At 39.6% G+C, this 25208-nt stretch overlaps 1 protein-coding gene and 1 long non-coding RNA gene across 2 annotated transcripts; both read right to left on the bottom strand.

Annotated features, from left to right (window-relative positions):
- Positions 1–1740: 1740 nt before the first annotated feature.
- LOC119895844 lies at positions 1741–3842 on the bottom strand. The gene is made up of 2 exons (XR_005443112.1): positions 3362–3842; positions 1741–2485 (listed from the first exon to the last, which is right to left on the bottom strand). It is a non-coding gene; the product is annotated as an uncharacterized LOC119895844 (long non-coding RNA).
- Positions 3843–19342: 15500 nt separating this feature from the next.
- LOC119895369 (transgelin-like) lies at positions 19343–25001 on the bottom strand. The gene is made up of 5 exons (XM_038708452.1): positions 24814–25001; positions 21343–21529; positions 21076–21247; positions 20802–20904; positions 19343–20705 (listed from the first exon to the last, which is right to left on the bottom strand). Exons 2-5 carry the CDS (start codon positions 21520–21522, stop codon positions 20552–20554), a joined length of 609 nt encoding a protein of 202 aa, XP_038564380.1. The 5' UTR covers positions 21523–21529; positions 24814–25001; the 3' UTR covers positions 19343–20551.
- Positions 25002–25208: the final 207 nt, after the last annotated feature.

Consider the following 25208-nt stretch of genomic DNA (forward strand, 5'->3'; position numbering starts at 1 on the left):
TATTAGGGGACACTGAACACACCAATCTTAGCCTTGAGTCTCTATTACCTTCCATTCTGTAGATACACTTATTTCTTTAATTCGTAAATATATTTTGCTTAAGTGCCACAGTTAGGATTGGCCCTGAGTCTCTACAATCTTCTGTTCCAGAGATACACACTTTTCTTCAATTCATATATATATGTTTTTGCTGAAGTGCCTCATTTAGGGACGTCGTAAAAATTCCAAAACAATGTCACTATATGTATTTGGGAACGCTGAACCCACCAATCTTGGTCCTGAGTTTGTGATAATATATGTGCATTTGACGCATAACAGTTTAAACAGTTGGACAGAGGGTCAGTGACCTCTTAAGGGGAGAGCAGTGATTGATGGTTATGTAGGGAGTGAACCCTTCTATAGAATTTGACCTCTGACCCCGTGTTTTGTTACCTCAGAATAGTACTGAACCCTTCTATGGTATCTAGCAGATGCCTGCACATATCCTATATAAGCTATGTTTGATGTACAGAGAGACAGAGTGGTCATCGGGCTGGGTCACTCTCCAAGCTGCTGCAGAGCTTGTAATTGATGCTGAACTCCTTGATGTAATAAACCTTTATGATCAAGAACAGTGTCAAGTGGATTTCTTCTCAACACATCATCGCATTATTGTTCGGACACCACACTGACATAATACATCGGACCTCAGACCTTCCTTTCCAGAGATACGTTTTCCATTTTTCACATATGCTAGGGGGTTATAAGTATTATATCTATTCTATCTAATCTATTTAAATTACTCTCTCTGTGCCATCCGACGACAACACGGTTTGGGATGGAGTGCCAAAGGCAAGGCATGGGCCGATGCATGTCACTTGGGGTTTACCTCACATTGTACACCACCACAGTGGAGAGAGCAGAAAGAAGGTAAACAAGAAGGGAGCAGAGGTCCCATCCCAGGTGAAACGGCCCCAGAATCCAAGTAGTTGGGGTTAGTTAGGGTCGGCCAGTCAGAGGCAGAGTAGGGGGCAGTACTTGACCCAAAGCTGGTGCGTGTCAAGGTAGAATCTTGGTTTTTTTTTTTTCTTTTCCTATCGGTTGACAGCTTCATCTAACTTTAAAAAATGATTCAATCCTCTAATAAAATAATAAAGTTGAGTTACTATAAAGCATCATATATTTTTTCAAAATGCTAAGATAGAGCTAAATGTCTATTTGTGGTATGGACAGTGCATATTAACATTTATTGAACAGGGTAATGTAAATAATCCCACCAAAAACTATACTTACAAAAACTGACCAGCAGGTGTCGCACTGTGTCTAAACTTAAATAGGCATATACCTGTAGAGGGCTGTGGCCATGGCTAGGTGTGTGCGCTAGTGTTCAAAAATTATGTTTCACTGTCTGTTATATTGGAAAGTTTAACAGTTTTGTATAATATAAATGATGTAAAGTGAGGTTTTACAATTGAAATATTGTAGCCCCGCCACATACAGTACTTATGGCACTGCTCACCCAAATGTGCCTTCTTTCTCCTCAGAAATTTCATAATGTAGGCTATTGGGTCTAAAGAATGATTCACCACTGTGTTATAAACTGTGTGAACACTATTTTAAGTTTTGACTGTATGAGATATTACAATTCTAAGGAGAGGTCTCACATCTGTAATCTCTCTTTACACTCTGCGGAAGTATGTGACTCCAGTGTGTATAATAAACAACACTCCCTTTATGCCAAACAAGTGAAAAGAATCCATAAAATTTGAACAATTTATTCAACATTCTATATATAACAAAATACAACAGTCTTCACATTAACTATGATAACTGGGAATATCAACAGGATGCAGACATGTAATTTCAACAGTTTTGCTTCCTTTTTATTATTATTGTAGTAATAATAATGTTATCGTTATGGTATTTCCATTTTAATAAAAGGATAGCCCCTTAAATTTTTCCCATAAAATTCCCTTGTAATCTGTATGTAACTCTGGTTTTATGAACCACTTGTTCCATAATGTAGGACAGTTACATCCATATTGTTTAACAGCCTCAGTGAAGCTACATCACATGCTTTAAAATGTCCAAAGACAAGATGCCATTGTTTTATGGCAGCAGCATTACATAAAACACTAAATATCTAAATGTCTTTTATATACATTTTACTTTAAGCAGTCTTTGTTGTCTTTTGACAATGACTACAATGACTGCCAAATATGGCTGTTTCTTGAGTTTAGAGAATTAATCAGAAATCAGAAATACTTTATTGATCCCCAAGGGGAAATTCTTTGTCACACTTGCACACATAATATGTAAGTTACTAACCTTTGCATTTAAGGCATTAAACTGCTGACCTCACAGTTGACACCTAGTCGTCAGTCGGGGGCCGACGTGCTCACCCTGTAGGCGGGTGTACTGTCCGAGGTGCCGCAGGGCTTGTGTAATTAATGGCAGCTCCCCTGGTGATCGCACCAGCCCCTCAACCTTTTGGTCATCTACACAACTGTGGGGGTGGGAAGTATACAAAAAGTGAGTTTAGACAATACAGTCTTGGCTTCACTTGCCAAAATTCAAGCAAGTCATGATGAATATGTGGCTGAACACCCACACTCTATTTTGACTACTGTGTTTCATATCGACATTTCAGGTTGTTGTGACATCAATTTAACATCATTATATATATTTCAACAGTTAAACACTGTTTTGTTTCACACTCTTCCCTTTTCCATCATTTAACCTGTTAATGTGTATTCAGAATACATTTTCATTACTTCATGTGACTGATTTATGACTCTATGATCTCTTAACTTTATTGTCACAGTACTAGTATTGCTGCATTGTTTATGACTATGAATTTAGAGGTCTCTGTCAATTTGCTTGTGTTGTCACTTAGTAAGGCGGTGTTCCAGAGGGCTCACTGATTTGAAATAATAACTGAGTCTTGCATTCAATAATAAGTGGAAGCGTCGATAAACACTATGCTTGTTGAATTGTCCTCCTCCTCTTCTTCTGAATCAGCTCATAGTAGGAGCGGTCATACAGGGCAACACTTTTTCTTGCATTTTCTTCCAAAATGCCAAATTTCCAAATTCAATTTCAATACTTTTTGTCAACAGATTCTTTATGAAGATTAATGTGGATCAGATGAAAGGCACAACTACCTCCCTTTTCACATAATGAAGGGGGGCTTCCTGGCAGCCAAGAGTGCAAAAGGTGCCGACCAAGTGGGACAAAATCAGATTATATCAAATCAAATTACAGAGATTATAAAATGAAAAGTCAAAAAATTCAATGAATTATCTTATTGGACAAGATTGGTGAGGCAGTACTCCTGTGCATTGCAGAGGACCACATCCTTCTCTGTGCCCTGCTCAATTACCTCATGCTCTGCAAAGGTCACGTAAAGAGTGCCTCCATCTGCCCGAAGAACTCCACCCTCCACCCTTCCTAATGAAATGCTCAGTTTGAAAGACACAAACAGAGATAGATAGCGATACATTAAGGTAGTTGTTTTTGTCACTCTGTCTTTAACATACAATGGATTTATATTTAACCTCAGTGTTTGTAATAATCCATGTTTGGCTGATTTTCCCCCCACATATATTTGGTTTAGGTAAGAACAAACTTGGAAAAGCTTCTTGTCACTGGTGCAGGTGCAGGTCCTGGACGACCCAGCACCAGTCTTGTCCCAAAGCGAAAGAGGTTGGGTTGGGTGAGGCTGGCTTGCCATCAATGACGACGGTGTAGGGGCTTCCCCGCCATAAACCTCAGATCTGCTCTGCATTTCTGTTCCCAATATATGCTGTGGAGCTGGGCAGCAGGACAACACCAGTCTCCGAGATTAAATATACGATGAGTGGTATCAGCTGCAAATACAAAGATATAAATAAGACAAGCTATCATGTCATGTCAGTTGATTTTTAATGCTTTTTTCTCTCTCACACACACACAAACACATTCACACACAATCTAAAAGGATTCTTTCAGATTTTATTATAACTTCAGCCTTTGCTCTGCTCTGAGTTCAAGTAAAAATGCTGGATTCGCCTTATAGGCTTGTAGACTACCTAACGTAGCCAAACAATGACCAGACAGGCTATTTCCACTTACAATTAATTTGGCTTTTACGCTTCACGCTACACAAATAAAGTATATCACACACTTTTTGGATGAAAGATATTTAATATCTAAATGAACCTAAACCATCTTGAACATCAAATTAGACCCCCATTAATGGTAGGCCTATAGGCTATAGGAAAAGTATGGGTGTGTTTCTTTTTGGTGATTATCGAAATTCTGTTCACTACAATGTTGATTTCACAGCTGAGTTCTCTGAGATTCATCAGCATTAATAAATTGGACCTAATTTCTTTGGCATGCTTGGCAACCATCCCATCCCCCAACAGCATTTTGGTCACACACTGACATCTCTGTTACTGTTATCCTATATGTTAGGAAATGGTACAGAGATGGACCCTTCTTAGATTATAAATGTTGTTTATTCTATGAATATACATATTAGTAGTTGTAGTAATGGATCAGCGATGACCCTTTGATGGTACATCACCAGCAGTTACACCTTTAGAGAACATAAATGGGCCTCAAAAGTACTTTGCACACACATACAGGGAAATAAAAACAAACACTTTGTTCACAGCTTGTACATTTCCATCTTAACCATACAGTTTAGACCGCCAGTGATCCAAAATTAATTGCCACATAATGTTTTTAAAACTGGCCAGGTAAACTATAGACAAATATTTGACTGCTTCGTCTATCAACACGCTGTTTGAAAATAGGATATGATAACTTTCTAATCCCAAGAGGCATTAACCGAGGCATCACAGGCAACTTAGCTACACCCTTATAAAATCAACATTTGGCCTTGTGTGTTGTTCATGCTCTATTGACCTGTTTAAAAGTTGGCTTTCGTTCAATATTCAAAAGCTGGGCACTGTTGGGAGTCTACCTTACTTAGCATCTGAAGGAACTGTATGAACAGGCTTGTAATTTGCTGAAAATTGTGATAAATGGTGCAGTGGTCATCTGCTGCAGACAGTAAAGGTAAACTATAGACAAATATTTGACTGCTTCGTCTATCAACACGCTGTTTGAAAATAGGATATGATAACTTTCTAATCCCAAGAGGCATTAACCGAGGCATCACAGGCAACTTAGCTACACCCTTATAAAATCAACATTTGGCCTTGTCATGGTCATAGGTCATGCTCTATTGACCTGTTTAAAAGTTGGCTTTCGTTCAATATTCAAAAGCTGGGCACTGTTGGGAGTCTACCTTACTTAGCATCTGAAGGAACTGTATGAACAGGCTTGTAATTTGCTGAAAATTGTGATAAATGGTGCAGTGGTCATCTGCTGCAGACAGTAAAGGTTTTATAGTGTATCTAATGACACAGGGACTCAGCAGGTATACTAAATATGTATACTAAAATGCCAAATCATTTACCATCTCAGAAATGACAAGTTATTAGGTACTTACAAAAAGTTAAAGTCCAAACACTCTGAATAGCTGTACACAATGCTGTCCACTTTTGATTAAGTTCCTTGACTTAATGTCCTCTGTGATAATATATGCCAAAAAAACAAATTCTATGAAAATAAGTGGCTTTCCACTCTAAATTAGTCAATTTCACTCATGGGGTTCAGTTTCTTTGATCACCACATGACTCGTCTTTTGGTATGATGGCTCTCAGATGTCATGATTTCATAAATGATGAACACTATATAAGCGCATATTTGTGCCAGTGCCATGTGCTGTGACCCTTGTGATGTTGTATTTCTAGATCACAAGTTAAAATAAATCCATCACATGTTTTAACTTCACATTCAGATTATATCATTTTCAGAGGAAATGAAATACTGAAGTTGTTGCCATCATTAAAGCAGAAGTTTAGAAAACCCCAAACCCCGAGTGAAAGTTTGCATTTTTGTTTTTATGATTAGCAACAGAGAAGGTATTTTACATCAGAAATCTGCATTTGCTTTCACCAACTGTGGAATTTTATTAAGTATTTTAAGGTGGTATATGTAGTTTCTTTTATTGTAACAAATCACTTTTTAATTGCCTCTGTGTGACGGGGTTGTAACCTCACTAACTAAATCTAACTCCGGATTAGATTTTCTGGAAAATCCATTGGCTGATAAGGGTGATTTATACTTCTGCGTCAAATCGACAGCATAGCCTACGCGTGGCACTGTACCCTCTGGTAGAGACCTGCGCGGGACTGTTCTCTTGATCCCGCTCCCACCCGCTCCCGCTGATTTTGTGACCATTACCGCCCGCTCCTGCAACATGTGTATGCACTCCCGCCCACACCAGCAAACATGAAGAGTAAAAAAAGGACACAAATGTTTGGGCTATGCTCAACGTTCAGAATAACCAACATAAATCATTGCATTCATTTTTGTCAGTAACAACTGAGAAGTTTTCCAAATTTCAGACTTGCCTTGCTTTGGTCTTGTAAGCCCATGTGACGGAAGCCAGCGGGACTGTGCAGTGAGTAAACTTCACTCCCTGACACACATGGGGTTTAGCCCCCTCGTCAGCGTGTCTGCCTCCCGTACCTGAAGTTGCCGGTTCGAGTAAGGCCTGTGCAGTACACTCTCAGACGCAGCAGCATGCATAAATTTTTATCTTCTTTTCAACTTCGTTTGTTTACTGCATCTTATCAGCGCTACTGTAGGACCCACAGTATATTTTTTAACCGCCCGCTCCTGCACGAATACCTCCGAGCTGACAGGAAATCCTCCGTACTTTGAAGTAAATTTTTCTAGCAGCCAATCTAGCAGCTGTAACGGTGGATCAATACATCTGAGCGTCAAAACCCAAGCAGAATGACTCGTTTCACTATCAGAATGTGATGCATTCGGTCGATAACATTTGAAAAGTCTGTAACAGCCGCACGTATATAATTTTACTCCCATTCAAGTTAGCAGAGGGCTAAACTGGAAGTTAGCCTGCTCGGCCGGCAAAAGTCTATGGCGTAGCTACGCATGTAGACCCGATGCAGAAGTATAAAACTGGCTTTACTTGGCATATCCACTCCTGAGCCACTGGCCTGCTTAATCAGCCATACCGTACACAAAGCAACAACACCGCAGCTAACAACATGGAGTCCGCTAAAACCCACCCAGCACAACACGAGTCCAACACAAACTCCACATAAAGATAAAAAGTTTTATGTGTTGAAGCTTTTCAGGCCAAACAAGAATCAGAATCAGTCAAAACAAAGTCAACATCAGAAAGGCTTGAATTACGGAGAGACCTCCACTTTGTATTGGAACCGACAAAACCGACAGAGTTGGGTTTCGTCCTATTGGACAGGTAAACTAACAGCACTGCAAAGCATATGAAATATATTGTGATTTTGTGCTTTAGCTGGCTCAAGTTAGATAATGTTAGCTTGCCGGCTAATGCCAAGCAGTTGCTAATGTTTTAAAGTGCAGTTGTGTGTCTTGCAACATTACTTCACCAGCTAGCGCAACCCATGTGACTATCCTGTGTACCACCGGTATTATGTAAGTGTTGATTTTAGTCTGCAAGAAATTATGTAATGGTAAAAAGCAAATGTGGAGTGATTTGTTTATACTAGCCTTTAGTGACGCAAGGCAGGGACAGCTAATGTAACAAACTCGGATGTGCCTCTGTTAGCTTTGTAACATTCAATTTAGATTTATTGTGGTTTTACCGATACTCAGGTACAGCTTCTCCACTTTCTTAGGCATTGTAACTTATGTGACCCACATAATATACAATATTAATACAACACAATAGAAGAACCACTCACTACAGCAATGTTACTTATTGCAGTCTGTTATAAAGTGTAGCAACAGTCTAGTCTATTATAATATTCAGTCTAGCTCACTATTTTGTTATCATCTAATACATTTAGCTGTGCACAGCTAAATGTATTAGAGGCCCTCTGGTGGAAGATACATAAAGAGCAGGGCAGCTAACGCCAATGCAACGAGCAGGGTTGGTAGGATTACATTAAATGTAATCTGGTACAATTACTAATTACTTGTTAAATAATGTAACCAGTAATGTAATCCAAGTACCACAAAATAAAAGTAATGTAACCTGATTACTTTTAGCTTTGAATTACTTCAATACCAAATTTGCAAAAAAAGACAAGAGAGTATCAAAAATGTGTTGTCTGCTCAGTGTATTTTTAGAGAAACAATTATAAAATATCCCATTCCCATGAAATCAAAATTGATGTTGTGTAATATAATGTTATTATATGACATGCATTGCACTGGGCCTATATGTCATATGGCAGGATCTGGCCCATCAATGACCAAAAAATGTTGTTTTGAAAATAAATATGAAAATATTTTCTCTCTGATGTTTCCCTTCTGTTCTGCCTCAATTTGATGATTTATGGAGTTCCCTGATGGACAGATAGCTTCAGCTGTGTGTGTAGCAAGTCAGCTAACTGCTGCTAACTAATTAGCTCAGTTAGCCTGCAGCTACTGGTCAAATTACCTTACTGCTGGGAAATTGGAGGACCGGAGTGTATGTTTAGGTTTAACACCTTTTACTCAACCACTGGAGGTTTTCAGGCCAGGGGCGGGGGGACCCAGCGGGTAATGATTGTGGGCAGGGCTCTCAAGTCTCACGCATTCACCGTAAAGGGCAATTTATACTTCAGCGTCAAATCGACAGCATAGGTGACGGCGTAGGCTACGGGGCTACGCAGAGGCTACGCCGTCACCTGACGTGCACCTCCTCAAAAATGTAACTACACGTTGAGTCAACGCAGACCGTAAGCTCTGTGATTGGGGGGCTGGGTACGGCGGCTGTAACACGGTGAATCAAAATATTTGACCGTCGCAACCCGAGCGAAATGACTCGTTTTACTGTCAGAATGTGATCCATTCAGTCGGTAACATTTGAAAAGGCTACACCAGCCGCACGTTTCCAATTTTACCCCCATTTACGTTAGCAGAGCGCTAAACCAGAAGTTAGCCTGCTCGGTCGGCAAAAGTCAACACAGTGGACGCTGAAGCGCTACTGCCGACTAGCGTTTGGGGGTGTAATTACAGAATGACGGACGCACCTACGCTCAAGTATACAGGTGCTGGTCATATAATTAGAATATCATAAAAAACTTGATTTATTTCAGTAATTCCATTCAAAAAGTGAAACTTGTATAATGTATACATTCATTCCACACAGACTGATATATTTCAAGTGTTCATTCCTTTTAATTTTGATGATTATAACTGACAACTAATGAAAACCCCAAAATCAGGATCTCAGAAAATTAGAATATTGTGAAAAGGTTCAGTATTGAAGACACCTGGTGCCACACTCTAATCAGCTAATTAACTAAATGGTCTCTCAGTCTAGTTCTGTAGGCTACACAATCATGGGGAAGACTGCTGACTTGACAGCTGTCCAAAAGACGACCACTGACACCTTGCACAAGGAGGGCAAGACACAAAAGGTCATTGCTAAAGAGTCTGGCTGTTCACAGAGCTCTGTGTCCAAGCACATTATTAGAGAGGCGAAGGGAAGGAAAAGATGTGGTAGAAAAAAGTGTACAAGCAATAGGGATAACCGCACCCTGAAGAGGATTGTGAAACAAAACCCATTCAAAAATGTGGGGGAGATTCACAAAGAGTGGACTGCAGCTGGAGTCAGTGCTTCAAGAACCACCACGCACAGACGTATGCAAGACATGGGTTTCAGCTGTCGCATTCCTTGTGTCAAGCTGCTCTTGAACAAGACACAGCGTCAGAAGCATCTCGCCTGGGCTAAAGACAAAAAGGACTAGACTGCTGCTGAGTGGTCCAAAGTTATGTTCTCTTATGAAAGAAAATTTTGCATTTCCTTTGGAAATCAAGGTCCCAGAGTCTGGAGGAAGAGAGGAGAGGCACAGACTCAACGTTGCTTGAAGTCAACATTTCTAAAAATCCTTTTTTTGTATTGGTCTTAAGTAATATTCTAATTTTCTGAGATCCTGAATTTGGGATTTTCATTAGTTGTCAGTTTTAATCATCACAATTAAATGAAATAAACATTTGAAATATATCAGTCTGTGTGTAAAGAATGAATATAATATCCAAGTTTCACTTTTTGAATGTAATTACTGAAATAAATCAGCTTTTTGATGATATTCTAATTATATGACCAGCACCTGTAAATGCATGGCTACATGCGTAGCCTACAGTGTAGGTACGCACGTAGACCCTACGCAGGAGTATAAATCAGCCTTAAGACACACGCATTTCAGCCAGTTAACACGGTCACACGCCACACTTTGTGTTTCTCACGCTGACAAGAGATAACTTCCCGCTATATTCAATTAATGGACGATCCTTTTTGTGCCGAGTTCTTAGCTTTCTCTGTAGTCTATTAAATGCCAGAGCCGTTAAGCCGATCAGAAACATCAGAAATTAAAATGTGTTGTTTCTGGATGAATTCCGTGATCCCGCAAGCACGTTCGTTACCAGGCCACATGATTGCGCGTGGAAGTTGGAAGCGCAAGAATGCGGTAACTGTAACGTTAGTTTTTTTCCCCAGCATTTTGATTTTATGATTCCTGGACAAAATAATTTCCCTGAGATCAAAGATGGTGGGAGCGGCTGATATAGGAGAGTACAGCGAAATGCGTGCAAAATTATTACTGATGATGCAGTCAAAAACTCTCCAACTCTTTGCAACCAGAAGCTTTGGCTTTTTTAGCCAGTGGTGAGCAAAGTAACATAGGCCTATTCAGATCTTTTAAACAATAAATAAAAGTACTAATACCTTACTGCAAAAATACTCTGCATGTAGGCCTACTGCATTGAAAAAGTTAAGTAAAAGCTAAGTAGGCTATAAGCTGGAAAATAATTGGCATAAGTAGCCAATTAAAAATAAAAGTAGCCTACTCGAAGCAGAAAGAAAAATGTCCCATATGACTGTTAAAGTATTATATATTATATCATTAGATTATTATTCCTCATGCATTATGTAGTTGATTGAGGTGCTACTATTTTGTATCAGACTGCAATTAATGATTATTTTTATTTTAATCAGCTGATTATTTTCTCCCTTAATTGATTTTAATAAATTCAGAAAATATTGAGAAATGTGGTCACAGCTCCCCAATTGACACCTTCACAATGAAAAAGCTTAATTTTTTAAAGTAGCTTAACTAGTAAAGAAGCTATCAGATAAAGTAAAATGTACCTACAATATTTCCCTTTGAGATGTCGTAAAGTAGTAGAAAGTGGCATGAAAAGAAAATACTCAAGTTCAGTACAAATACCTTGTATACTTAGTACAGTGCTACTGTTACTGTCCACCACTGGGCTTAGCTTTGGCTACCTGAAACTAAGGAAAGGACTAGAGATGTTTTTCTATATTTTGGCCCTGGACGGAAAGCTATCATCCATCATGATGGTATAAATGGCTGACCTTGAGCCACAGTGCTTTAAGTGGGAGTCCCCTACCCCTGTCATCAAGGCATTAAAATGTGCAACAAACAATTACAACACAAAACAGTATTCATAAGCGTGTGTAGCCTACTCACAGACACAGCTTGGCACACATGCGTAGGGCAAGTTCTGCCATCCTACTGTAGGCCTACGTGTATAGCATTTGTATTTTTGAAATATCAGTATATATATAAATAGTCTTTTATCTATCTACCTATTGTTATACTTTCTGTTTGTTCGGGTCAGTTATTAACTATAGGTAAAAATCTAACTGATGGTAAAAGCTTGGGAGAATTGACTGGGGCCAAGGGACCACTGCTGCAAATATTTGAGTGGCTCCTCTTCTAACACGTGTTATCTCACTCTAAACCTTTGATAAAACTTGAGAGCCCTGATTAAGGGGAGCGGCACCTCCATTGGTCTCGGAGGCTGTGCTTGGTCCCAAGTCTGCCGTGTTCATTCACTGGGAGCTGGAACCAGTCCGTACAGAGTCTGCATGACGGGGTGGGGGCGTAACCACATTCAACTGCTGGCTACAAGCCAATCAATCTCTGTAACAAATCCCTCCCTAGTTATGTGTTTTTATAGAAAATAGCGTGCTACTTCCCGTTTTATGGAGACTTCCTGCATAAAGCAATCCTTATGTTTAATCCCCATTTTTACAAAATGTACCTGTAATCTGATTTTCTTTTTTTTCTGTATTGTAACGGAATAGTTACTTTATTTTGTATCCTGATTTTTTTTAAGGAATGATATCAAGTAAATCTCCACTGTTTTATCAAAGTCTCAATTATTATAATTCTATAAAGGTGAATAATTAAGGGGTCATATATAATTTTCAGTGGCCTCTAGCGGTGAGGTTTCATATTGCAACCACTACTTTTCCAAATGTGTGCTCACGCATGTGCTCGAACTAATAAGTGAGCACTTGGCATCAGTCAAAACAGAGAGCAACATAACAAGAGACTGCATCACACAAAATGCTGCAAACTCAGGTAAACTCCCACTGCTACGTTACAGTAATATTTTTATCAGCTTGACGTTGAACTACTGCTCGTTGCATGATAAAGCTACACTAACTGCATTTGGACAACAGCTTTTCAATAACTGTTTGTGTATCTTTGACTGGAGAGGCTCAGCAATGTCAAAGCATAGATAAATTTATTGCATTATAATGAAAACAGTAAGCTAGACAGAATATTATAAATGAGATAGTTGCCACACTTTAGTATAACAGTGAGACCGTACTAAGTAAAGTTACTGTAACTTGGATGGGTCTTCCACTGTTGGGTGTTGTGCTGCACCTTCGGTTTTATATACAAAGCATCACTCCATGACTCAAACCCCTTTACAATGTTGACCAGTGTTTTCACCCAACATCACTCTGATTCTCGTTTGGCAAGAGGCTCTGAAGTGCACGTGATTGTCACAGCCTACATATACCAATGGATTTCGCTGAAATTCTGACCCGATTTCTTCACATAGGAAGTGGCATGCAGGCTGTCAGAGGTAACAGAGAAAGCTGGTGAAATAGGCAGTAAGAAGTTAATTTCATTAAAATACTAGTAGTAACATATTGAATCGAGCCATGAGTTGTCTTAATCATTGCAACCTTGTTTTCATAATGGTTTAGTTTCAATAAAGAGTAAGGCTATACAATCAATTTTTTACTTTCAATACATCAAGAACATTATCTGGCACATGATTTTACATGACTGGGACTCCAGGATTCATATACAGACAAAAGGCCACATCACTTTCACTGAAGAACTCCTCCTCCTCTGCACAAAGCATTTTACAGCTTTACTGCGGCAGCCTTTGTCAGACACTAAGGTGCAACACAGTCGTGATTGGTGGATTAGGTAATAAATTGCAGCAGCACAAAGTGATGTGTGAGTTTTGGCAGGTTACAGAAAAATCATAAACACAGTTTAAACTGAGGCAGCATTTTCTCAAGGTAAGCTTTGGGGATTGAACTGAATATTTAACTGCACATTCTGTGCTTTCAACTTGTCACTGTGCCTTAACAGCTATGTCTTCCTCTCATGGCGTTTGAATGGAGGGTTCATCATTCAGATCTCATCGTTTGGCCTCAAACCAACACTTTCAAGGGGAAACACCTGCTTCCTGTCTCAGATTACCCACCATTTACACCTGATACTCCTGTGACCTATTTTTCACCCTCTTATCATTCAATGCTGCCACGTTAAGAGCTAACAGCAAATGCAGCCACACCACTGCTCCTTCCTCTGTGGTTCCGAATCAACCATATTCATGCCTATGAGTCATTCACACACACATATTCAGTATTCATGGTGCCTTCAGCCTGGAGGCAAAGTTTATCGGATCTGATGTGACCTCCATGCTTAAGCATTTTGAGTCTCCAAACCTGCAGTCTCCAGCTGATGTGCCTCTCTATTTCATAAACTCAGTTGCTTGCAGCGGTGGACGAAGTATTCAGATCCTTTACTCAAGTAAAATTACTAATACCACACTGTAAAAATATCCTCTTTCAAGTAAGTCCTGGATTGAAAATGTTTCTAAGGTAAAAGCATGTATGTATAATCAGGAAAATGTACTTAAAGCATTACAAATAAAAGCACTCTACGCAGAAAGAAAAATGTGTGTGAAACCTTCACATTGCTTGCTTTGTCTAATCAACAGTACAAAGCTCAAAGTTGTTACATATAAATCAAAATTAAAAGCAAAGCAGCAAATCTTTACTAATTTGTGAAGATGGAACCATGAAACGTTTAATAGGACAAATGTCTTAAATGTAAAGTTAATTCCGGTTCATTTCCATGTCAATCTAATAATCATGCCCGCTGTAGTTGTGTAAAATGTTATTTTGTTTTTTTTATTTTTGAAAAGGGATAAAGGGATCTCCACCACAAATTACACCTCCATGAAACCACTTGTGAAGGCAATCTGACAGTGCCAAAATTACAACGAATTTGGTCCATAATTTGCTACAACATTATTTTTACCTGCATTAAGGCTTGTGTAACACCAACTCTGGCTAACTCAAACAGTGCAGCAGAATTCCAGAGGGTCTTTCTACTTCACGACCAGGTCATCGAAATTAATTTATACCCATTGATTTCTGCGCTGCACTTATTCAGCAGGTCAGGGTCCAATTTACTTTCCCAGCCTTTCACCTAGGGCAATTATTTCTTGACTTCAGCCTTTTGTGGCATCACTTAATGACCTTGGACCAGATATCATCCTGCTGCATACAAACCAAAGCAGCCTACCATTGCTGTTGCAGTCAATTATGCCTGCACCCTTACAATAAGAAGCTGAATTGTTGTTGTTTAAATGTAGTTCAGAGCAACATACTCAGCAGGACAAGCTTCCCTTTGGCATTTACTAGTTCTACAACTACAACTCTCTTAACCAGGCTGTTATTCTCAGCAGGTCTTTAAATGCTACAAAACTATTTTCTCACATTTCACAACTCCTCTCACTTGTCCTCCTTCATTTTAAGATTTATTTTTAAGCATTGTGAATTTTGAAAAGGTGTTTATTCCTGACATTTCATACAAACCATGTGTCACATTCTGCCTGTTGGCTATATTTAAGTTTAGCACTCTGTGAGTTTTTGGTCAGGTAGGTATCTGTTATATAGTCTGTTGGGTTTTGGTTTTCAATGCTGTCTGTCTGTGGTCTTGTATCCAGTCTTCTTGGTGTGTGTTTGCTTTTAGATTTGGTCTTGTCTGTTTATGTCGTGTGCAGTTGGTCTATGTTGTTCTGTCTTCTGCTTGTTCTGTGTGGTGGTTCTGATCTGTTCTGTCATCTCGGTGTCTGCCTTAGTTCTTGTTCAGTTCTGTTCCTGTCTCATGTAATAGTTTCTGTACCATCATGCTTGAGTTATGTCTGTTTTCTAGGTGTCAATTTATGTTCTCTGCCATTTTCTTTAGTTAATCTGATTTTGATCATTCTGCTTTAGTCTCTGTGTAGCCTTGTTTATTATTTTATTCATCCGCATGTTTAAGTTTACTTAGTATTTGTCTTGTCTCTTATCTTAGTTCCTAGTCCTGTGCCTTAGTTCATGTCTTAGTGTTCACTTCTGGTCTGTGTACTTGTGTGTTGTTTTGCCCATGTCTGCTCTGAGTTCTGTTTAATCCCGGCTTCGGTCTGTTTTCCCTGTTGGTTGTAGTTATTGGTGATCTGTCTGCTTGTGTATGTATTAGTTTGTCATTTATATATGTTTAGTGCCAGTAACTTGTGTTGTCTGTTCCCAACCAGTAATCTGCCTGCCTTCCAGGCTCTCTGTTTTCCCCTGCTGTCTCTCTGCCTGTCTGTCTCGTTAGTCCTGATCCCTGTCACTGTGATGCTCCCGCCCTGCTCGTTAGTCCCTGTGTATAAATGTTTGGTAGTGTGTATATGCTCTGTCATGTGTTGCTGATTGGTAAGTATCCTGCGTATGTGTTCTGTGGGTTTCTAAATTAACTGCCTATTTTGGCCCTAGTTCGTATGCTGTATGGATTCAGCTTTATTCTGGACTTTGTCTGCACCTTTCTGTGTACGCCCTGTGTTTCAGTAAGTGTGAATAAAATCCCTGAACTGTATCTCTGCTCCGGTGTGTTGCGTTTGGGCTCTCTCCTGCTTGCATTCACCAAACCCTGACACCATGCATGCCTACAAAACAAATTAAAATTAGATTCCCTTTTCATCTTTGGAAAGATATCTATTGTAAGACACAGTTATGGTCAAAATTAAATTTAACTTGAAATGTGTGACATTCAAGCGTTGAAACAATGTCTGTAATAGTACAATTGAGCTGCTCTTGGGAAAAGGTGCTCCTGTTAGGGTCACTGAAGAAATCTCTTGTGCTCTTAGAATAAACTGGAGCAGTATTGTACCTTTGGAGTATGAAAGCTTGTATTTATACCCTATACAAGAACATCATACCATGTGAAATATAACTGTTGGATGCAAGGGACCAACATATATTATATATATATATATATAAAGTTCATTATTGATCTCGGTGGCAAACAGAAACAAAGCAGCTTCTAGTTAACCTTGTGGTGAGTCTTCGCCTGTAAAGGGAGTACGAATGAGACTGCATGAGATAATGCAGCCATTAGGAGTCACTATTGCTGCGACATAATCCCTCACTGACTTTCCACCCCACCCGCTAACACTGCCAGTTACAACAAATCCTCCGAATTAAACGACAAAGTACGTAGCTTGTCCATGCCCTCTAGAATAACACATAGAAGTGTTTTGTGATCTGACAGCATTATCAGCAGGATGGCAGAATTTCTGTGTGACTTCCAAAACGAATCTGGAAATATAAATCAGTTTTATGATGTGACAATGCTATGGTTATGGTTTGGTTAGGTGTGCAGACGTTGTCCCTTTATATCGTCACCTGACTCCTTTGCTTCTGTCTAAATTTCTACAGCCACTAGCAGGGCTTTGTCGGTTGAATGTTAGAAGCAAACATATTGGGGCACTTGGCCAACCCAGTAGCACCACTGCCAGAAATTGAAGTCAGGCCTTTGCAGCAGCGGATGAAAGCTTTTTTCCACTACGTCACTCAAATGCCTTAATCAGTGTCCTATCTTAGTGACTTTACTAACAGTAACATTATCTCTAGCCTGATAATCAGACTGAAAGGCCATTTCAACTATTTGAGTCTTGAGGCTTGGACATGGCTACTTCAGTTCAGCCTGACAGGTTCATATTTGGGCCTTGAACTATATGACGTGACTTTGTATGGTGACTCAGAAGTTACACATCAGGGGCCCTATATGTTATGGTATTGTACATTGGTAGAAAAAAATATTTCTTCTCTGTCCATTGTTTTCAAGTGTGCAACATTGTATCCTTCCGTCTTGAGCCACAAGTGAAAGCTTATTTTGAGAACTTCATGTTGAACAGAGTAATATGTTTCCTGAATTTTGGCTTTTGGGTGTTAATGAAGTCCGCTGTCTACTGGAGCCGCTGGAGCAGTGAGGCCTACACCCTCCTAACCTTGCTCAACAGCACAGTGGTCGCTGTTAAAGGAGGAGACGGTGTTACATCATCTTCCCCATTCATATTTTCAGAGAGTCTAAGGGTTCAAACTGGCGTCTCTCCAGTCAAAAGGCCACTTCTTTAACCTCAAGGCTAATCGTCGCCCCAGTTATGCCCCTGTATGGCAGCAAAGTACATTCCACTACAGTGAGGCCAATGGTGTGTTGGTGTTTCCACACTTTTATTTAAACCCTAATGGAATGAAAAAAAAAGTCAAAGGAGCCAGGTGCTCCTGCTCTACTTAAAATTAGCTGTAGAAATGTTAAAAAGATTGAGATAGATTAGAACTGTAGTTTTCAGTCTCGTTAATGTAAGGTAATCATGAGTCACTTAACCGATTTGTCAATAAATCATTAATAAATTGCACCTCACTACAGTGTAACAAATAACAGCTGATAAGATTGCTAAATCAGGGAGGAAAATATATAAGCTAAAGGTTGTTAGCCCAGTTGGTCAACAGATAATGTATAAGTCATCAGTGTTCCTGACAAAATTAACGATAAAGGAATCACATCTTTCCCCACATCAACTTTTATCTCCTGAAACGCGATGAAACAACAGTGTAATAAATTTGTTTCCTTGCCATCACAATCCTCAAATGTTGACAAAGTGCTTAATGCCAATTAAACTCTATTAAAACCACATATATGAATAATTTAAATGTATCTATCAAAATCTGCTCTGTTTTTTTTAATGGCCGCTTGAGAAAAACTCAGACAGATGTGTTGATTATTGTGAGGCTCAAAGATCTCACTTATGCACACCAGTCTTAGTGTGAAAAATATGTCAGTGTTGAAACAATAAACATTTTTTTGACAATTGTAATGATCTTAACTCCAGCTGATATGGACAGCCCTGCCCCGCAGAGACTGATGTACCGCAGCTTCATCAACAGTAGAGCAAGTTTTGTATTCAGGACAGGATAGGACAGGACAGAGCAGTTTTCCAATGTATTTATAGTGAAACTAATTAATCAAAGAAACCAAACAAAATAATATGCTATCACTTGCACAGGCTGCCTATTACTTAAATTTGGAGTTGTTTCTCAAGAATTTAAAACATACTGATTACTCTATACACAATTTCCTGTTAACAGACCAAATATAAAAAGGAAGAGGAAAAGGAAGTCTTTGCCCTCCCTCTGCAATGATCACTCCTTTTTTGGAAATGCTCTCAGATTTCTTAAGTCCTCTGTTCTGCGTTGACCTGTACTCCTTCTGACCCCAACCGTCCTTAATCTCCTGTGTTCGGCTCCATCTGGACATTTCTTTTTAGCACCACTCCTTCCTGTTGTTTCTTTAGAATTTCTTTCTCTCATCATACCTAACTTTATTCTTTTTCTGTCTTCACCTTCCTGCTTTTCTTCTCCATCCCGGCCTTTTTCTGAGACAGTTCATGCTGAACAGCTTAGTCAGTACTCAAGCAAAAACACAGTATAAACAAAACCTTGGCAGGAGATGTTGATAGTCCCCCTCTGAATCCCCCTTGTTTCTCTTGTTCCATCTAACCAGGCAAAGTCCGGCCAGGAAAAATCCAGGCTTTATCCCCACCCATCATCACTCACTCCCATCGTTTTCTCTCTCCTCCCACCTTTGAGCAGATTGCCTTTTTTTATGTGCTTATCGCTGTGTGGAGTACAGCTCAGGTTTAAAGCAAACAAGGCTGGGTGTTGTGCTGTAGTTACATGCAGACACTCTGACATGCTTATTATGGGTTGCTATGTACATTAGTTCATCTCTTTCACTGTTTACCTGGTTCGACCAGGCTGTGAAGACACACAGCACAGTGATGTTTGCACAGTGTGCCATCAATAGTATTATCAGTAGATGTGCACAAAGCTTACCACTGTCTTGGTTCATCTATTCATCACACAAGAGGCTTCTTTACATGTAAATCGACCTTTATTTCAAAACCATCGTCATTATATATGATGAATTCAACTCTAAAAAGAACAACATTTTTGATTAGAAATTAGTTAGATGGGAGTATCTAACTGCTGATTGTATTACGGAGCAGGTAAAACACACATGACTGTATTTTATGTTTTTCATAAAATTTCTTTTTTTTTTTTTTTAAACCAGGCAATTCACTTTCTCAGATTACATATGACTGCTTGGATTTGCTTGCTGTAATCTATTAGATTTTGAGCTTAACATTAATGTAAACCACATCACTCTACACTTCTTACCTTCCAGGCTGCCACTTGTTTTAGTTAATTCCAGTACACCATAAATGAAAATTAAAACTAACTCTACCCCAAACCCTAGAGATGGGCCATCTATCACATTTAACAATTAGGTCATTTTTCTCTTTATCATATTTTATTGTTAAAGTTGCATTATAGCTGTTTTGTTCTGTTTATGTAAAGATTTTCTAAACTCTCCTTGGTGGTAATGTCCAAGACTTGACAGCTCTACGTTGTCAGAAGAGCAATGCTGGCAAATAACCAAAAAGCAAACAATGTTTAACATAAATAATGGTAATTGGATGGTTCATCCATTATAAAGTCTCAGACATCTGAGTGTCCTTGAATGTGTCATCAGGGAGACTTCCTGGCTGCATGCTGCAATTATGCAGCTGTTGAAGGATAAAACAAACTAAATGTTGAATGTGATGAATTACTTCTCTCTAGCAAGTTACAAGTCTCTGCAAGTTGATTTTTAAAGTGAACTGAAATTAAGTGAAAACTCACAAGGTCTGTAGGTTAGGCAATCTAAAATCTTATGATTTGCAGTAATGTAACACAAATTTGATTTTTAGGTAGTGGGTTAATACATGCAAAACAACTGGAATGACCCTTTAATAAAAAATATTTACAGTTTACAATTTAAAATGCTCCGTCTAATTCTTTACTTGTACTGTTAAAGGTATCTATTTATGTTCGGTATGTGTGCTCAACATGAAGTATGTTATCTATATGTGCACATGTTCTTGTTTGGTCCGTGTTTTGGTCCAGTTTAGTCTTAAAAACAGTCAAGTTACATTTCTCCTCGTGGCCGTAGAGTCAGAGTCAGAGTTTCTCCGTCCTCGCTGAAATTTCAGAGGGCAGCAGAAGGAGTGTCTTGGAGGAGGGTTTAAGCACTGCTCGGATTCATGGATTATTGTTGATGATCTGCCTGGGTCGTCCGTAGCCTGTCATTCCAGCTTGAGATGCTCCTTTATTTGTGCCCATTTGCAGGCCGATGACATTTCTGCCTTCGGTCAGCTGTTCCTCTGAGAAATCTCTCCTGTTCTCCTGGGACTTCCTGCACCCATGCAAACACACACACATCTCAGTCCACAATCTCTTTTTACAGTGAGACTAGCTCATATATTGGGGGCGGTGAAACACTCAAACTTACTTATGGAACCAGCTCGGGTCTCCTTTGTAACACCCATCATTCTTTGTGACAGCCAAACTACCCAGAGCCATCAGGGTCCTCTGGACAGCAGCCAGATCCTTGCCTGTAGACATGCAACAATTTCACATGAACAGAGCAAACACACAAAGTACAGGAAGAGACCGTGACCTCTGCTCTCCACCACTGAATACAGCTTTGTTTCCTTGCTTATATCTGGAAAACAATTAACAACACCCTGTTGTAATAATGCAGACAAGTTCTACTGGTTGCTTACCTTCAAAGAGGTCTACAGTCTGAAACATGTCAGTTTTGGTGACTCCATAGTTTTCTGCAGCTTTAAGGAACATGGATATTTGTTCCATCTGCTTAAATGCCATGCCGGAACTCTTGATGGTCTTGATCGGCTTGTTAGGTCCGGACAGGCTGTTGATGAGCTCACAAAGCAGCTAGACACACGGGGAAGAAGCAGATCCCTCTAAGCATACTGCACACAATGCCAATTACAATGCTGCATTTACACTTGTGCAAACCCAACACTCACACATCCATCCTTGAGCCAGTTTTGGAATTCGGTCTTGCCTGGCTTAGGCCGGCCAGCTCCAGAGCCGCACTGGGTGATGATCCACTCCACCAACCTTTCCTCCAGTTCCGGGTCGTATTTCTTATCAATCTTGCTCTGTACCTCACGGCTCAGACCATAGGAAGGACCTTTGTTTGCCATGCTGATCCTGTTGGGAGGGAAAGTCAGTGTTAGATAGTATTGTGTCCTTTTCAATATGTATATTTGATAGATACAACAACATATAAATCCCTGCCCTGTCCACACCCACAGTCCTGGCCTGCAGTCAGAACAAATAGGATTTTAACCACTCTTATCCTTATGTGTGCAGGAATGTGTTTCTATTGTGTGTTCTGCCTTTTGAGAGAACAAATTAGTTTCAGAATGAGGACATTTTTCAAAAGTGAGCAAGTTTTGATTGCTTCTCTCTTGTTCAAGGGGCTGTTTTACTATTCAAACTTTGGTTACTTGAGGTTGTAAGTGTTGAAAACAGGTATCTAGTGCTGATGGTGCATGGAATTGTTCTACATTTTGGGAAATGTAATTATTCGCTTTCTGGCAGAGATTCGGATGAGAAGAACGATACCACTCACTAATCCCCCTAAAAGTGTGAATTGCCACTTTTACACTTTGGTTTTTGTAAGGATTAAGCAAATAAGATCTCGCATGTTAATTAGTGAGTTTTGTTACCTATGGACAGACCGAGGCTTGCTTTTTTCCCGTTTCCAGTCTTTATCCTAAGCTAAGCTAACTGGTCTACTGGCTGTATAAATATGTATACGTGTGTGTGTCTGCTTTTCTGAATGGGCCTTTTCCTCTTCTTTATTAATAATAATTATTTGATGACATTTTTAATAACTTAGTAGTTTATTAAACAACCTGATTTATTTGTTTTCCCATTATTCAGACCACGTCTGTGTCATTATTTAATAAAGACATTTTGTACTATGGAAGTTGAAAATGCTTAATAATGTCTTCAATATTACAACTCTGCTCTCCTCTGTAAGTAATTATGGATAGCCTATCTCACTTATTAATGCAGTATGAGCTTCCTGTTGGCTTCAGCAGAACTGCCCTGCTCTGTGCATCCTGTTTGCTCATTCAGCTGTCACTTCCTTCCTCTCTCCATGACAAAGGTAGTTATGTGTACAAAGGGCTAAACAGAACAACACACTGTTGTTCACCATGGTAATGGCCTTTGAGAAAAAAAATAACTCCTCCAAGCCTGTTAAATAATTAAAGTATGAGACGGTATGTGTTAACCGCCATGCTGAAGTTGTTGTTTTTACAGATCAGTCTGACAAACTTCATTGTGTCTAACCGTTCCACACTGGAGCCGTAGCTGCCATATATCACACTTGTGTCTGTTGTTCATTGTCATTGTTCATTGAGGTTGCAGTGGTTATATGGGTGTGTGGAGGAGAAGCGCCTTCCTGGCCGCTAAGCTATTCCAAAAGCACAAGGGGGAAGTAAATATCTAAACATCTCTTGAACTCAACTGAAATCAACTCCTGAACAGTCTCTTTCTCAATCACAGAGGCATCCAGCAGCTGCAAACATCAGGGCTTATTTCTGCATGAAGGGAACGATGAGGGTCGATCAGAGAGTCTACTCTTTCAGGTTAACACTTAGTCTAACCTGCACTTTGATCTCTATACTACTCACGTAAATTGCTGATTGGATGTCACAAGTTTGGTCATGCCACTGCCGCTCTGCACTGTGCATTTCAAGCACATCTACCTTCTGCAGCTCTGATCTTACTGTGAATGTGATTGTTGTAGCAAACTAGCATAATAGCCATTCACATGTGTAGTCGTGTGTGTTTTTTGGAAGATTATGTAGTCCTGTGCACTTAATAAAGCAACTGGGAGCGGCCTTGCAGTGACTGGGAACATCTTGTAATCAGAGTCACAGCCTCCCACAGAAACCAGAATGTTGATATGCAGCTGTGTGTGCTTCCGAGGTTGCTGCTGTGACTAAATATAGAAAATAAATATCATAAATTAGTTGTTGCATTGCTCATGCATGCTCTGGCAAAGAGCATGCATGAGCCACATTTTCGTTTTCAATCAATATATATTTGTAAAGGAGTGATAAATGTGTTACAATGAGATTAGGATTCTACATCTTTTCTAAATGGACCTTTACTCTGTGCACTTCAGGGCTTCAGCACTCAACATGTCTCCACACACCAAATTAGCTTTGTGGCTTCTGTAATGTGACTGTGTTTGACACATACTTTCACGTAGTATTTGTTTCAAGGTATACCTCAATGCAGACCACCTCAGCTGCAGAACAAATAACACTGCCATCTCTTATAAATATTTTATCTTTTACCATTGTTTGTGCACTAATTTTGTTACTTTGGCACAAACGAAACATGAGCATTTCCAGGAATCCTCTGCTTTACCTTTACACATTGACACCCTTTAATACCTGGGCACCACTTTCAGCAAACACTCCCCTCTATGTTTGCCCACTGATCAGCTACTGTGTGCCATTTTAAGTGTTAAGGGTCTTACTGAGATGCAACACACATAAACCGCTCCACCCAAATTCTTCAACTTTTATATCATAGTAACTTGAAGTCATCCGTTCCAAGATATTTCACAACTTTCTTGTTATTGCAACAGGGCTGCATAAAACCGCATCATCAGTAGTTACTTCCTGAGTCAATTTAACACCATCTTGACTCATAATTTGATCTGTGATTCATTGAGCTCTACAAAAGGCTGAAAGGTTGTGCTGAAAGCTTCTAAATCTAAACTGATAAACTAGTTCACATGATTATTTCTTACTGTGTTAAAGGCCACATTTCCCTTTATCCTGTCCCAGCTGCTGCTGACCCAGACTGTTAATTCAGCGCTGTATTTCTACCTTATCACTGAAGATAGTGAAATCAGCCCAGAAACCACCTGAAGTCACAATGTCTAAGTTATCTCACAGTACAAAGCAACTGTGACAACATATGTGACGCAAACACATGCTGAGTTTTACTGCCATATCCTGACCTAGCAGCGTGGTGTTCAGAGCGCATATTAAACTAGAAAATTACATATTATTAGGCTACATGTTAAAGGCTATCTGTTGACAGATTTGTAAGAGGCTGAATCTCTGAAGCTGTGAGGCCTCACATTTAGCCGTGAGCCCCTCAAAAGAGTGCTGAGTGCAAAGGTAGATAAGAAACACAAGAATTTACAAGACTAGTGGGTCATTCAGAAGGCATCTAATCCACACAGAAATAACTAAACATTGACTCAGCGTTTAGTCTTATTCTGAGTACGAGGGAAGGAGACAGAGAGAATAGGTTACACCTCTTTTTTTCATGGTCCTGCACATAGTTCACCACAAGCTCAAAGCAACAAAGAAATCTTTTGACTGCTAGTGAGAAATCAGAGAACTGAGAAAGATGCATGAAGCCAAGCAAAAACAGTCAGAGGAGTATTGACTTACTTTGTGTAGTAGCTTTCAGGTGAATACAGGTGGGTTTAAGCTTGTGTTGCTGTTTTCCCGCTCTTCTTCTTCCTTACAACACAGTGCAGAGTGCTCTGTCTAGGACTGCCAAGATAAATCCAGCAAACCTGTCTGATGTATATGACTTCACCCGATTCAACAGAAACGGAGCAAGAAAGAAAGAGAGAGAGAGAGATACGCCTTCAGGTCCTCTTATTTCACTCTATGACCCGCCTCCTTGCTCTTTCTCTTTTTCCCCAATCAAATTGTAAGTCCTTATTTAGGAGAAGGACGGGAAGGAAAATGAGCACATGTGACTGGAGAGTTTGGTGTGGTCACTGAAAAGAATTCTCCAGATTTCTCCGTCTACCACTAAAGAACGAGACGGGATTAGG

Source organism: Micropterus salmoides, unplaced genomic scaffold (genome assembly GCF_014851395.1).
Source record: "Micropterus salmoides isolate LMB-PRFRI ecotype aquatic unplaced genomic scaffold, ASM1485139v1 Ms_hic_scaffold_9, whole genome shotgun sequence".
Taxonomy (NCBI): Eukaryota; Metazoa; Chordata; class Actinopteri; order Centrarchiformes; family Centrarchidae; genus Micropterus; species Micropterus salmoides.